At 34.6% G+C, this 16,493-nt stretch overlaps 1 protein-coding gene and 1 long non-coding RNA gene across 25 annotated transcripts in view; one reads left to right on the forward strand and one right to left on the reverse strand.

Moving 5' to 3' along the window:
* The window catches only part of TRDN (triadin), a 339,477-nt gene that overhangs the window by 191,738 nt on the left and 131,246 nt on the right, over window positions 1-16,493 (reverse strand). For all 20 annotated transcript variants that reach the window (XR_012496732.1, XM_074333525.1, XM_074333529.1 and 17 more), the window contains one exon: window positions 188-265. Coding sequence is in view for 19 of the 20 variants with exons in the window: in XM_074333525.1 (XP_074189626.1) it covers window positions 188-265 (78 nt within the window). In the remaining variant the exon portion in view is untranslated. The remainder of the gene's footprint in view (window positions 1-187; window positions 266-16,493) is intronic.
* Window positions 1-16,493, forward strand: part of LOC109446266 (uncharacterized) — a 77,075-nt gene that overhangs the window by 17,153 nt on the left and 43,429 nt on the right. For all 5 annotated transcript variants that reach the window (XR_012496735.1, XR_012496733.1, XR_012496734.1 and 2 more), the window contains 2 exons: window positions 1,009-1,274; window positions 12,285-12,402. This is a non-coding gene — a long non-coding RNA (uncharacterized LOC109446266). The remainder of the gene's footprint in view (window positions 1-1,008; window positions 1,275-12,284; window positions 12,403-16,493) is intronic.

Below are 16,493 nucleotides of genomic sequence, written 5' to 3' on the forward strand. Positions count from 1 at the left end.
GGTTTTCTAAAAAGGAACAAACCGTAATTTCAGGAAAAGTAAACTGTAGCTATGTAGTGTGTAGGCATACTAAAACTATGTGAGAAAATATGCATTTTATTGCTGCTATTATTTTATGTTGTTTATTTACGTTCAGTTTTATCTATAATAGAGAAGATCTTTGGAAAAACTAAAATAAAATACTTGCCTTCAAGTGTAAGTGAGGCTGGAGTGGGTCTGGAAGCTTGTTCTTTTGGTAATGGAGGTGGTATGGCTGGGCTTTGTCCTGTGCATACAATGCAGAAGTAGGTATTGAAAAAACAGTATTAACAAATTTAATATCCACAACTAAAATAGCTAGATCTGTCCCCAACATGCATAATTCATAATCTGAAGTATAAATTCATATTATTATGCAATAAGAAAATGTTATTAGGTGAGATTTTTAAGTGCATACATACACAGATTCAGCTATCTTCAGAGACATTTCTAAATATATTGCTTTTCATAGATTTAACCATAATGTTAAATATATCTACTGGACTTCATTAATGAAAAATCTACATTCAGTCAAATAAAGCAATTTATTTTCAATATGCAGTTAAATTATGGAAACTAAAATCACAGAAGCTAAGAAAAATCCTAATATAGAGAAAAATAACCATTTTTTTTCATTTCACTAAAAATTCTCAAATGATATAATAGGCAATAAAAGAAGGTTAAAATTCATAGGCCTTTTGATTTTGAACAGGTACATTTTCTCCTGCCAAAATAAATGACCTGCAGTTAAGTAAATAATAGGCCAAAGGGAAAATGTATTCAGTTTTATAGAAACTTGAAAGGCTCCCTCAAGTCTCTGGGCTCATTATAAACTGTATAAAAACCCACAATCGTTTCTGAGTGCTTCCTTATCCCAGGTGATTTATTTAATTAACCAAAACCATCCAGGCCATGAACAGTAAACATTAACTAACATATGATTTCATATGAAATGCTTGCAAAATATCTTATCCTTAATTTTTATTTCAGGAACTCCTGCCGTGTGTGTTTCTTTTTAACCCAGGAATCAACGTGGGCATATGCACCTTATAAAATCTCACTGACAACTAGATATTATCAAATGTCAGCAGACCTGCCTGCTTCTACTGGAAGTTTTCCATTTTTAGAATTCATCAAAATTACTTCGCTCCGGTGAATTGTGGATTAGCAAGTGAAGCAATCGGAGTTGCACACACCACGTTCTGTGGTGGTAAGAAGGGAAGAATTCCAGGCCTAGACCCTCATGCCAAGGAGAGGTTGGTCTCCATTCATTACAGGATTTTCTTTTAGTTGTTAGAGCCAACATGTTGAGGTATGAGCTTGTTTAAGTATGCGTAAAAGCAAAGCATATTGTTTCATAACATGCAGGCCGTATACCTAGAAAAATATCAATCCACATGATTATTACAAAGATTTGATAGAAACATAATGCAACATGGAAGTTCCTTTTTTAGTGAGCAAAGAAAAGAGAAGCCTGGGCACAGTAAACAAACAAACAAAACAAACAAGCAAAACAAAAAAAACCACAAAAAACAAAAAACACAATTTGATCCACGTTTTTCCCCCAGCAAACGTTTATGCAGGGCTTACTATATGCCTGGAACAATCCCAAACAGCTTTGATATATGAAATTATTTAATCTTCGAGATTCTTAAGGTATAAGTATAATTTTCATTTTATAGTTTGAAAACTGAGGCAAACGGGTTGAGGCCATTCAGCTCCTAGAAAATAGAGCTGGAGTTCTACACAGGCTCTAGATTTGAGGTGCTTAATATTGCTCTCAGGCAGTGTAAGGCAAACAGAGTGCCATCTTATATAACGGGGTCCATGACTGCAGCTGAAAAGGGACAGAGAAGTGAAGCTTCCACCCTGTTTTCACCTTCTTTGTAAGTCAGAGGGATGTATACTTGGAAAGATTCATTCTCGAGTCGTGCTTGAGAGCTGTTCTTGAAAGATATTTCTAAGGTAGGACGGTTTTTATAGTTTTTAAAATCTAGTAGAGTTTAGGTTTAGGAAGGAGTTAATCAAATGGCTAAAGCTTAAAATACAAGTGGTCATGAATGTAATTCAATTGTTTCTAAATACTAAGGCTTTCAAAAATACCTTCATAGAATGGTACCTGTTCAATCTAAACTCCTTTCTCCTCTGTTAGATACTTCCCAGAACAATAGTAAGTATAGAATCATAATCTTCTATAGTCTCGATACGCTCTTTAGGAATTTATTTCAAAATATATGAAATTTCTTCCCTGGAAAAGTCTTCATAATTTACACTATAAAATATTCTTAGATTTTCCTGGAGAAACTATAAAGTCATTATGTTATTTAAAAAAGAAAAAGAAAAGTTTTAGTGAGCACTTATCATGCACCAGGCACAGAAGAAGAACTTTTAAACTCCAATGCTGCTTTTAAGAGGTTCTCAGCATAGTGGCTAAAACAGACTTACAGACAGAACATTGTAATGCAGTGTGATGATGGGAAATAATATACACAGAGGGGATGTTGAAGAAATATTCCTGGAGGAGATTAATTGTAATGTACATTTAAAGTCCTAAAAGGAGTTTGTAGGGTAAAGAAGGGAGGGGAAGAAAATGGATTCTAGGCAGTGAGTATCAAGTATAAAAAAAAAAAAAAAAAAAAAAAAAAAGGCCTAGATGCAAAAATACATAGAATTACTAAAACAAACAAACTGGTGCTTGTGCAGCATAAAGTGCATTATCCAGTTTATATCAGAAATTCTCTACAACTATAATCGACTGTCTTACATTCTTCTTAATATGGCTGACTGCATCATTATGAGGCAGTGGATGCAGTGGGAAGTAGGACTGCAAGAAAAAGTGAAAGAAAAAGTCACATGGCTGCCTGCCTCCATGGTGACAGTGACAATTAGCCTTCGCAGGGAAATTATTAGTTTAGGACAAGTTTTTGTTGTTCTAGGGGGCCCAAAAACAAATCAGCCTTGTTATACTCGAGAATGACACATGACATTAGCACTGACTTATAGAAAAATCTTTTTTTCTGTTCAAATAATGTCAGAGGATGCTATTGAAATCAGAGACCATTTTGCTTTATGAATGCATGTGTTATGTATCACATATGATATTTTATAATCATATCAAAGTAATATTATATTAATAGAATTTTATAATGAAAGCAATGTTGTTTAGAATAAAGGGTTTATGCTTAGACTCAAAAGGATGTAAGTGACAGTTTTAGCTCCATCACTTATAATCTGTGTGAATTTGAAAAATCATGAAGATTCGAAGCCTCAGTTTATAAAATTAGGATAGTTTTTAAGGCAGTTATGAAGATTAAGAGATAAGGCAGTCAACACCTAATAAATACTCAAAATATTAATTATTTTTCCAATAAGGTATTTACAATTTACATTCTATCTGTTCTCACAAGAGAACTTGAAAGAGATTTCTGAAGTAAGAAAACAAAGACATAACAGATAAAATTAAAAATGACAGAAGTAGCAGAACTCATTTACAGGAAAGAGGATTATAATTTTATTAAGAGTGTATTTCTTTGGAATTCCTGAGAACTGTTCCTCTCTAAAGCAAAGATTTATGTTGTTGAAATTTACATTGGAACTCTAAAGTTGTCCTTCACTTCTACAAGCTATTACCTGAAAATCCCTTTGACATTCAAACATAGTGAATTGGCTTTATTTTTGTTCCTTGAGTGATTTTGGCTGAATTATTTCTATAAACTTGAATGGCATGTTTGTAAGCTACCGATATTTTATTGTTCTGAGTTTTCTTTTTTCTTTCTCAAAAGCCAATTTGATTGCTGTGGGTTTAGTCAAATTCCCCTGGGGATATTATACAATGAATATTCTTTCCAATGATCGAAGCTACTGTTTTCTTTACTTTGCTAGAAATGATGAATGAAATTACTCAGAACCTCAAGTTAAGTAGAAGGCCATGAGCTGAATTCAGATCACATGGGTAAAATAAATAAATAAATAAATAAATAAATAAATAAATAAATCACTCTACTAAAGTTTAATTTATCTAGTTTCTTTATCAAAGGAAATTTCCTAGCTGAAAACCATTTCTAGACAACTGAATCTACTCCCTAAATCTTGAAGCAAATGTTGAGGACATTTGTTTTCTCTGATGCCTGATAGATATTTTATTCCTTCAGTCCCCAATGCATTTTCCTGCAGGTACTGAGGTACTCAGAAGGTGATAAACTCTTAAAAAGCCTCGCTACTGCAAACAATAAATGGCTATAGATCCTCAGATGGAGAACGTGTCACTCTAGTGAGTGACCATTGAGTTAAAATTCATTTAAATTTAAAAAACAAAACCAAATAAAAACAAAGTGTGAAATCATTAAAAATTCCCATCCCAAGTCATTGTTTCCATTTCATGGAGGCATTTATAAATCTACAACTAAAAGTAAAACGGGAAGATCTGAATTTGTAAGAAAATGATAATCAAGTTTGTTAAAGCAATGATATTACTTTTACACATTGGAACAAGGTTCCTACACTGACTATTATTGTAACATGTAGAATGATATTTTTAATATTTAAAATTGAATAGGTTTCCAGTCAAGATGGCAGAGTAGGTAAATGCTGTTCTCACCTCCTCTCAAGACCACATCATTTACAACTAAACCACAGAAAAACCAATATTGAGAATCACCTGAAGTCTAGCTGAACTGAAGCCATACAACTACGAACTGTGAACACACAGAAGAAGCACATCCAGACTGGTAGGAGGAGCAGAGATGAGAAAAGGGCTGGTTCCACACCCACGTATGACCATTAAAATTTGGGAGGGATATCTCGGCTGGAAAGGAACCCCTTGAGGAGCTGAGGGCTTCTTCCCAGATCAGAATTTCAGTGTGGGGGAGAGAAGTCCCCATTATTTTTGGCTGTGAAAACCAGCAGAGATTGTGGCTGAGAGAGAAGGAGGGCAGCTGCATTTTCAGGTGCTGCTCTTAAAAAGACACAAACTTACTTGCTGATAGACTCACTGGCTCTGAGCTCCAGCACTGGGCAAGCAGCTTAAAAGGTGCCAGAGACATACAAGGAGGAAATGAGTTGTCTATCTTCAGAGGAGTCTGGTGAGGCAGCTTTCTTCCTGATGGAGGAGCTCACGGAAGCCATTGTTTTTTGTTGTTGTTGAGCCCACCCCCTACGTGCGTGCAGACACAGGCAGACGTCATAAGCGTCTCTATCAAATTGGCTATCACCTTTCCTCTGCTCCACCCTAGTGATTCCCTGAGACCATGCCCCACCCAACTTTTGGGCACATCCAAGCTGCTTCCAATGGCTTTTCCATATAAATGGCCTGCCTTGGCTCACACTGCAGACATTCCTTTGAGAACAAAGGTTCACAAAACGCAAATAAGCAGCATCTGGCTTGAGTGTGTCCCATACCAAAGGCTCAGCAGCCTTAAGACCGGCATTAGCTGCAGCCGGCCGTGGTTCATGGCTTGGCTTCTCAAGGCACCTCCAAGCACAGCATGGGCAGTGACCATCTCTGAATTGCTTTTTGGCTCATGCCAGGTGGCCCCAGTCAGGGTACAGATTGCAGCTGAACTTGGCCTGTAGCAGGTACCCTCCCAGGAAGTCCAGGGGTTGGTAGACTAGTGGTCAGCTTTGGACTAGGCCAGAGCATTACCTGGCCAACTCCAAGTACCACACACCCAAAGGACAGGCACCAGAGCCCTGCTAAAGCCAACTCTGCTATGTAGGGTCAGTCCCTGCATGACAGCTTTACAGTAGTCAAAACTAGTCTTCACAACAAATCAGCCTGAGGGTCAATCCCTCCCTTGATGTGCAAACAGCAACCAAATCTAAACTACAACAGGAGGCATACACAACCAGACAAGGGATACACCTGGAGCCCATGTCTCTGGTGACCAGGGAGACTGTACCACTGGTTCCCACAGCACACCTACTACGTAAGACTACTCTAAGACCAGGAGGCATAGCAGCTCTATATAGAAACAAACACAGGGGAGGCAGCCAAATGGGGAGACAAATAAACATTTCTCAAATAAAAGAATAAAACAAAGCTTCTGAAAAAGAACTAAACAAAATGAAGACAAGCAATCTAACAGACACGGTTTAAAACACTGGTTATAAGGATACTCAATGATTTGAGGGAGAACTTAAACAAAGCGATAAAAAAACATAAAAATGGAGATAGAAAATATAAAAAGGAACGAGTCAAAAATGAAGAATACAATAACTGAAATGAAGAGTACATTAGAGGGAATCAGTAGTAGATTAGATGAAGCAGAGGATCGAATGAGCAATTTTGAAGATAAGGTAGCAGAAAACACCCAATAAGAACAGCAAAAAGAAAATAGGATCCAAAAAAAATGAGGAGAGTTTAAAAGGTCTCTCGGACAACATCAAGTGTATAAACATTCACATCATAGGGGTACCACAAGAAGAGAGAGAACAAGGAATTGAAAACCTATTTGAAGAAATAATGACAGAAAACTTCCCTAACCTGTTAAAGGAAAGAGATATACCAGCCCAGGAAGCACAGAAAGTCCCAAACAAGATGAACCCAAAGAGGCCCACACCAAGTCACATTAAAATGCCAAAGGTTAAAGACAAAGAGAGACTCTTAAAAGCAGCAAAAAAAACACAGTTAGTTACCTTCAAGGGAGCCCCCATAAGACTGTCATCTGATTTCTTAACTGAAACTTCACGGGCCAGAAGGGATTTGAAGGAAATACGCCAATTTAATAGGTTGGTGCAAAAGTAATTGAGGTTTAAAAGGTTAAAAATAATTGCAAAAACTGCAATTACTTTTGCACCAACCTAATAGAATCAAAGGCCCAATAAAGAGCTTCCCCAGACAAGACAAAGCTAAAGGAATTCCTCACCACCAAACCAGTATTACACGGAATCTTAGAGGGACTTTTTAAGATGGGGGGAAGAAAAAGACAAAAATATGAATAATAAAATGGAAATAACTACATATCTATCAACCATTATTTTAAATGTAAATGGATTATATGCTCCAATCAAAAGACATAGAGTGGCTGAATGGATAAGAAAACAAGACTCTTAGGTATGTACACTATCTATACGAGACTCACTTCAGGTCAAAAGAAAGAGTGAAATTAAATCATGGAAAAGATGTTTCATTAAAATGGAAAATAAAAAAAGCTGTGGGAGCAATACTTATAACAGACAAAATAGATTTTAAAACAAAGGGTATAACCAGTGACAAAGAAGGACTGAATTATTCCACTTCTGGGTATTTAACCGAAAAAACCCAAATCGCTACAACGAGGGGACATGTGCATCCATATGCTCAATGCATCATTGTTTACAATGGCCAAGATATGGAGGCAGCCTGGTGTCTGTCAATGCATGAATGGATAAAGAGTATGTGGTACATATATACAATGGAATATTGCTCAGCCATGAAAGGGAATGGGTTCTTGCAGCATCATAGATGAACCTGGAGGGTATTGTGCTTAGTGAAGTATGCCACACAGCAAAAGTAAGATGCAATTTGAATTCTCTTATATATGGAATCTAAAGAACAAATTAAATAAACAAAACAGAAACAAACTCATAGATACAGAGAACATTTTGATGGTGCCAGATGGGAGGGGTGCTGGGAATGGGTGAGAAAGGGGAAGGGATTAAGAAGTATAAATTGGTTGTTACGAAACGGTCATGGTGATGTAGGATATATCATAATGAATATAGTCAATAATATTGTAATAACTATGCATGGTGTCAGATGGGTACTAGATTTATTGAGGTGATAGATAGGAGGGGTATTGGGGCATTGGGTGAAAAAGGTGAAGGCATTAAGAAATATAAATTGGTACTTACAAAAAAGTCATGGAAATATAAAGTAAAGCATAGGGAACATAGTCAATGATATGATAATAACCATGTGTATATAGTGCCAAGTGGGTACTAGACTAGTCAGGGGGATCACTTCTGAAGTTCTATAAATATTTAACTACTATGCTGTACACCTGAAATTAATAGAAAATGATATTAAATGTCAACTGTAATTGAAAAATAAAAAAGGGTAGAAAAAGGTGAAGGGGAATAAGAGGTCCGGATTTCCAGGTATAAAACAAATAAATTATGGGGATGTATCATACAGCATAGGGGATATAGTCAGTAATATTGTGATAGCATTGCACAGTGTAAGTAAGCTGGTTGCTATGCTCATGGTGATCATTTCTTTAGATATATCAATGTTGAGTAACTATTGTGTCAACCTGAACCTAATATAATATTGTATGTCAGCTATATTTTAAAAAAATATTTTTAAAAATAAAATAAAATTGAATAAATACTAAAATTAAATGAAAATCTGTTTTTATATTTTAGGCTGAGACATGTGATTGTTTTAGTGTCCTTTTTTACAATAAGGACACCTTGATCTTCAACTTTCCTTACTGAGTCTCTTTCTCTTGTCTTGTAATTTTGGACTATGGACTACTTAACAAAATGAAAGGAGGGAGGTAGAGGGATTTGGAGTATCAAACACTCCTTTTCGAACCTCACCTATGTAAAAAATGTGAGATACCACATACTCAGGTTTTCACATTTGCCTATGGAAAGGGAACCTCAACAATAAGGAGTCATCTAAAAAACTTCAGGAGTTTGTGTGAGCTGGGTTCATCGAAGTTTTTACTCTAATCATAGGCATCTTTAAATCTCCTACTTGTGTATTGCTGAATTCTACATAAGCACTTTGCATTCTTTGTACTCAGTCTTGTGGAGGGAGTATATAGTACACCTGTAATTATCACTTAAGTCTCAGTTGTTTTAAAGCAAAATAAAAACAATAGTGTCTGCTCCAGCTAGGTTGTGGTGATTGTTTATGGACATTGCAGTACTAATGTAGTCACTGAGGGACCACAGTGAAGAAGGGAAAGATCCTGGGGTTATAAAGCTTACATTAGAGATGGAGGAGACGGGATAAGCAAGATAGTTAATTTCAGACCTCATATATGTAGAGACATGAAAACAGTGTGGTGGGGCAGAGAATGGCTAGGGAAAGAGATCACAATCTGGATAATAAATAGCAGGACCACTAAGCATCCTCTCTGGGTTGTGCAGACCTTGGTGGCCATTTTTGGCCAAGGGGATCTGCTTCGTACAAAATTAAGAGGCAGCTCTTCCCCTGAGCAGTTGGAGCCCCAGTCCAACATATGCAGTCTTGGATAGGGGAGCAGAATGTTGGGCCTTTGTATAAGTACACAAACTGTACAAGTTCATAATGTATGAAGTGGCCTGCTCTCCAAAGGGGAGACGCTTGACCTATGACTTGAAAGCAAATCTCAGGAAGATCTCTGAGGAAAGGATTCCTGACAAGGAAAAGCAAGTCAAAAAGCCTGAACTAGGAACCAGCCTGGCTTGCTTGAGGTCAGTGAGGCTGGAGAGTAGAGACAAGTTCCTATCAGAGCATTCTAGGCTATTTCAGTGAGTTTGGATGTGTCCTAAGGGCAATGGTAAACTTGGGAAGGGTTATAGTATGGTATGTATGTTTTTAAAAGACCTGTTTTGTGAACAAAAACAATGTTTGTAAAGAAAAGGATAGGAGAGGCGGCAGGAGACTATTGAAATAACCCAGGTGAGAGATTATGTGGGCTTGGACTAGTTGAGTTGCAGTGGAGGTTCTGTCAACAAATAATTGCTGAGTGCCTACTAGTACCAGTTACTTTTCTAGGACATGGAATTAATTATAGTAGTGAACAATACAGACAAAATCACCTAATTCATTAAGCTGAGATTCTCGTGGAAAGAGACAAAACATATCAGTTAAATAAGTAAAATGAAAATAAGTATCATATTAAAAAATGGATCAAGTAAGGATAATAAGAAATACTATTCAGAGTAATGGGTGGCAATTTTTAAATATGGTCAATGAAAAACATAGAAATTGTAGATAAATGGATGGATTCAGAGTACATTTTGACTTAAACCCAGTAGGACTTTTTAATGAATTTGATGTGGGAGGTGAGAAAAAGAAATAAAGTATGACTGACAATTTTACTTGAACATCAAGAAACAAATGAGAAGTATAATACCCAAAAAGAGCAGCAAATTTTCCATATACCCAGCTAGATACTATTTATGGACTAATGGCTTAGTTGTTGTTTTCACTTGAATTATAATAGTTCTCAATTTTGCCAGAGTACTTACATAGAGCACACTGAAGAACAGAACATAGTTTACTGGGTTATTCCAATAATAAGTCATATTGCTAATTGATTCTCAAGATTTTTTTTTTCATGATTTTAAAAAAAGTTTTAAGAAAATATATTATTTAGTATAAATTGGCTAGGCAACACTGCAATAAGGGTGTTTAAAACACCAAAAGCTTCAACTTCTTACGTCAAAGAGCAACCTCCAGGCTAAACCGTTTCTATTGGAAAGGTTTCTTTGCCTCTTATAAAAAGCGTCCTTAATATTTCCATGTGTTATTATATATTTGCATATTCACTTTGATGGAAAGCAAGGAAAAGTAGCCAAATGCATATTTCATACATTCTTTTGATTAAATATGATAAAGGTAATATTATTGTTTTTTTCTCTTCATCTTCAATTTATGAAGCAGAAAAAATTTTTCGTGGAACATTCAACCAAAGAAATGAAATAAGATTGATTCAAGATCATATCATTGTTCCATTTATTCTTATACCTCGATTATGACAGAATACCTGATGTTTGGGACTTAACAAAAATAGATGCATAGAAAAATAATTATAGAGTTTAGGATGTGGAATAGACCTCTGAAATCAGCTATTTCAACACCCTAATTTTTTCAGATGGGAAAAAAAAAAAGGTGTCTAGAAGGATACGTGGCTTATCCAAGGTCATACATTGAGAGCAGACTCAATTTAAGATTAAGGTTTTTTTTTACTCCCTTTATTTTTCTATTTTTTTAATACTTATTTAGAAGGTCAAGATAAATGACAGCTATTTTACCTATTATCATAAATGACTAATAATCCTTGGAAAATCTGTAAATATTCACTTCCTAATATAAAAAGTTATATAATTTTCTTCAGTGGTCACATTCTGTTTAATTAGATGCTGAATTGACCTCAAGTAACCCATCAAAGTGATTCAGTAGTTTAAAATCAATCTCCTTATTACCTGATATCATTGTCAGAACTATAGATACTGTCAACTGGGATGTTTTCAAAACTTTAAGAATTACTATTTCTTCACTTTTCTTTTTTTTTTTAAGTTCTGTAAATAATCTCTTTCAATCCAACACAAATCATATTTGTATATCCCACACAAATCGTATTTGTACATAGGGTGAGGCCAGAGGGAGACACTAAATATGCAAAATACAGACAAATAGATAACATGAATTCTATGTTTTTCTTTTAATATGAAGGCCAAAGATGGCAGAAAAAGAGATTAATAAGGCATATTGGATGGACTAATGTCTCAATTTAAAAAGATAAAAATAAAAGCTATCTCATTTACTTAGAATGCAAATATCTTACTTGCCATGGAGTCATCCAATAAAATGTCAAATACCCGTGGAATTTCAAATTCTCATTGATAAAACTGCTTAGAATGTGGCTTATTCTAGCAATTATTCATAGCTTAGCCATTTTGTCTCTTACTTGACTCCCTTATATCCACTCTGCTGACAATTCTTTAAGCTCCCAGAATGCCCCGTATATACTTCATCCTCTGATTCTCAATGCTTTATTTGTTTATTTACAAACCTGGGCTTTTACATTAATACCAATTTGGTAAAGGAATATAAAGGCTTAAAGGAGAAAATAAATGATTGATTGCATGCGTGAATAAACGAATGTTACTAAATGGGCCTCTGTTGTTTCTAGAGTGCTTGAATACGAGCAGACTGAACAATGGTATTTTTAGTTCTTGGTAGAGTACAAATTACTTCCAACAAAATACATGATAAAATTTTATTTATTTATTTTTTTGTTATCTTTTTTTCAATTATTTATAGTTCCAGACCAAAGTATTCATTTTTTTTTCTGTGAGGAGCTTTACCAATTTGTGTACGGGTAGAACAACAATTTTTCCATGAAAGTGAAACATCAATGCATTTATAAATGGTTTGTAAAAAAAAAAAAGAGTAAAGCTCAAACATGAAGAAAGGTTGCTTCATTGAAGCTTGATTGAGTTAAATAGCTCAATCAAGATATAGAACTTGCAATATATTCTGAACGTCTATAGTCCTCCTCAAGTGGAAAGATTACCTAAGTTATCCACTGTGGTATGTTTCAACCTAAGGAAATCTCTACCTACAGATGTAACCTAACAGCATTGTCGTGCCAGAAGATGCCTTAAAGTTAACTGAGAACAGTGACACCCAAAGAAGTTGGACAACTTGCAAATTCATCCGAGTGACTTATAAGGAAGATCCATGTATGTAGATTCACAATGCGGTGCTCTTTGCACAACAGTATGTCGTCTTTGTGTTTGTGTTTACTTTAGAAGGAGCATAAAGGGACAAGAACGAACAAAATATGTGAGGAAATTTAGAATAGTGCTAAACAGTTTCAATTAATTACAAATATTATGTTGTTATATTATGCTTTAGAATTTCATAGTCAATGATATCATTTTATAATAATCAAAACATCATAAATGCAGAACTCTATATTATGGTGAAATGATATTATTAATGGACATTTTAACCTTTGTTCCATTTGTAGATGATTTAAAATGTTTTTGACCATCAGTTATGTTAACTCAATATTCAAAGTTATAACAATATTCAAAATTAAATTAGGTCTTTGAGATGCTATTTTCCAAAGTCAAAAATATCTAAAATTCTTTACCAAAATGGGGATACCTACTCTCTAAGGTGTTGGGTAGTAGGAATAGCTGTAGGATTAAAAAAGCCTCATCCTACTAGACATCAATTTTTCCATAGCAAATATTTAAAATGTTATATATATGTGTAAGCTTTTAGGTACATAATTGAGTAGAATTAAAAATGCACAATTTTCAAGGAAAATCACAAAATTTCAATAAATTTTAAGCTAAAATCTTGTTTTATTTAAATACCTAAGTATGGGGGTTATAAAAAAAATACCTAAGTATGCCCCTCCCCTTCACATTTTAACATATTGACTAGTGAATAATGGGCTATTACTCATTTAATTTAATTGATCATTTCTGCTAATATAAAAGTATGAATTCTAATAAAGTTGTTTAGCAACCAATTATAACATGGCATACACCTAAATATGAATACATTTAATGTGTGATAATTCACAAGTGAGAAAATTTGATAGTTGAGGTTTTATACATTTTCAATATTACTTTCAGAGATCCAACACACTTGGTGATTCACTCAGACTGAAAAACCAAGTCACACCAAATTATTGATTATTGGGAATGTGAGTAGCAACCACAAAGGTGAAGATTAAGAGAAAAGATGGTTCCTAAGACAAAAATCATTACATTTACAAACTATATTTTTAAAAATTACAAGTAGAATAACAAATTCACTTAAGAAGTAGGAGGCTTGACATTTTTATAAACTAAGTAAAGATGGAAAATAAAAAATGCCTCCTTCTGTCTTGTATCTTTTCTGGTTGCTTGACTTTAAGATCCCACTATAGGGGTATTGGCAGAGAGAGGCTGGCACCGTCAATTGCTAAATCATTTCCAAAACTACTAGAATCTGTTGTTTTCATTCTCAATAACTTCAAGACCCAACCACAACTGTAGAGATAAATTTACTCTGTGTTCTCTTCCATTTTAATTTTCTGTCACTCTAACCATTAAGAATAAAATACACTTAAAAATCTAACAATAAAACTGGGTGATCTTTTTTTAGCTCTTAAGGCCAGCTTAATTGACATCCAGGAAAATTAAAAGTAAACCATATCCAAGATTCCTTCAATAATTTTGGTGACCAGCCATTTGTGCTGTTGAGTATGGAATCACTGTCCACTCTGCTTGTAGTTTCTATACCTGATTCCTTTCACTGACCAACAAAGACAGCTAAACTTTATCAGCAGATTACCTGCATTCTGTGGCAGTTACATTGACAAGATTTAGGGGGTCCATGTCAAAACCACCTTATTAGGGAAAAGGAAATTGTGAGTTTGTATTAAATTTTACTACTTAGAAAACAGAAAATGAAGGAATAAAAGAAAAATCTAGGAGGCAGTTACCCCCTCTTAAAATATATTTGTAAGTCTTCCTACAGTGCTGGAAACAATATCCAGTAATCTGAGCAAATTCTGCAACTTCCTGTAGGTTCAATTTCCTCATCTATAAAGTGGACAGGTTCTAACCCACCTTCTGAGAATTCAATGAGATGATGTATGTCCCGAGCTTAGCACAGTGCTGGGCATATCGTTAACACTCAGTAAGTGGTAAATCTTTTTATCATCATCCTCATCGATGTTGTCAATATCATCATCTCTTGATAGTCCTCAAGAATCCTTACAGGTAGATGTAGAATAATGTGTGGATGACTACCTGAATTTTTCTCCAGCTCTAGGTAAGCCACACTAATCAAGGCTTCCTGTGAATTTGTTTTTCTTCCTATCCTCAAATGCAAGGAGATACTTTTTTACACTGTTCGGTGGCATTCGAAAAACACTGTTGCTTCTCTTTTATACAGGGATCTCATTCATATAAAATAAAATCAATTTGGCACTTTTCAGCCATCCCATTTAACTACTTCCATACCACAGAGGACTCGACCAAGGGAAGGGCTTTTGCAACTTTCCTACCCTTTGTCTCTACCTGGGAGAAAATTTATTTCCTTATTTTCTTTTAACTCTTTCTGACACATGCAAATATTTCATGTTCACAAGCAACTAAAAAAGACAGTAAAAGCCTAAGGAAGAACCATAGAGCAAACTAAAAAGGGACCTTCTGGTTTTACCTCAAGAAGAGAAAAACAGACTTGATACTTTGTTTTAGGGGATAATTTTCTGCTGGTGCTTTAATAAAGATAATAATTCCACATGTTTTCAACCACAGGCATATAACATAAACTTAATATTTCAATGCTTGCACTTAATAAATAAAGGATAAAATGAGAACATGTTAATAATCACTGTTTAATAGGCTTAACACCACAATTAAATTTACAAATATATTCTCATTTGAATAACACATTTGGAAGTCATCCAACTTCTCTTCCTGTTTTAAATTGTGTATAATTGATACACAATTTTTCTCATTAAAAAAAAAATACACACTGCATATCCAGTGTGCACCAGGAGTCTATTTGTAATTATACAAAAAAATAATAGTATTCCTCTGGGAGAAAAATCATTATTAATATAATTATTGTCATGAACAATAGAAAATGGGAAAGCTTTAAAGTTATGCAATTGCCATATGAGAGAATATTAAATCATCAGTTTATTTTCACAAGGTATTTCAATAAGACAACTGGGCCCTTTTTCTCTCTATTTTCCCTTACTTTGTATAAGAGATTCCAATGGCTACAAATGAGTCTTTCCTACTAAACCGTACTTATTACCTAAACAATTACCTAAACACTCTGGATGGTTTCAATCGAAAGTGGTTTGTAGATAACAATTTGTCCTTCAGGAAAGAGGCATATCAATCATACAGCAGAAATACTGACTAAAATAGAGTAGTGGCGATGTGAGAGATACCATGTAAATAATTAAGTGTCTGACAAAGGATAGACACCAAAGTATAATGGGGTCTAATTGGAAAAGACACGCAGTGGGGTAGATGACATTACATGATGGGATGTTATTTTGTTCGGTTGTTACCCTATGTTGATTTCTCACTCGGTATTGTTAAAAAGTTGCATCTTATTATATCACTATCTTTTTTTCCCTTCTCTGGGGATGAAAAAATTGACTTCCTAAATAGGAATAAATACTGAACTCATTGTAAGCAATTAACAATAACCATGATAAAGCTGAACATAGTCATTGACAAAATACTAGGACCACACCTTTATGAAGCCTATCCTAACCTTTGTGGCCTTCTCCTGTCCAGACATTCATAGTGATGGTATGACTAAGTACTTAATTAGTACCTTCTCCCATTTTTCTCCACCACCTGCTTTATACTTACTGTTCATTGTTTTATTTGTAATCGTCTCTCTCTAGCTTGGTACCTCCTTCTGCTTTGAAACTCATATTATGACCACTAGCACTGAGTATGTACTAGGGATTCAGTAACTGCTGGGAAATTGATTAAGAGAATGACTTCAAGCCTATCAACTGGATGTTGATGAGGACAAAAATAGTCAAAAATAATTGTCTTTAAATGAAGAATAATTGTTACTACTGTGTTGGAATCACAGTATTATTACCTCAACATAGAGTATTTTAGAAAATCGAAATGTAAAATATACTGGGTTAGAATAGCAGTCATCAAACTGATAAAAAAAAATACTGAGTAACTGTTTGAACAATCTATAAATTATAACATTAATGTTAATATTGCAAAATTCATTATTGTCAAATTGCACAAACATCCTATACAGGAAAAAAAAAAAA

This window comes from Rhinolophus sinicus, linkage group LG05, assembly GCF_036562045.2.
Source record: "Rhinolophus sinicus isolate RSC01 linkage group LG05, ASM3656204v1, whole genome shotgun sequence".
NCBI lineage: Eukaryota > Metazoa > Chordata > Mammalia > Chiroptera > Rhinolophidae > Rhinolophus > Rhinolophus sinicus.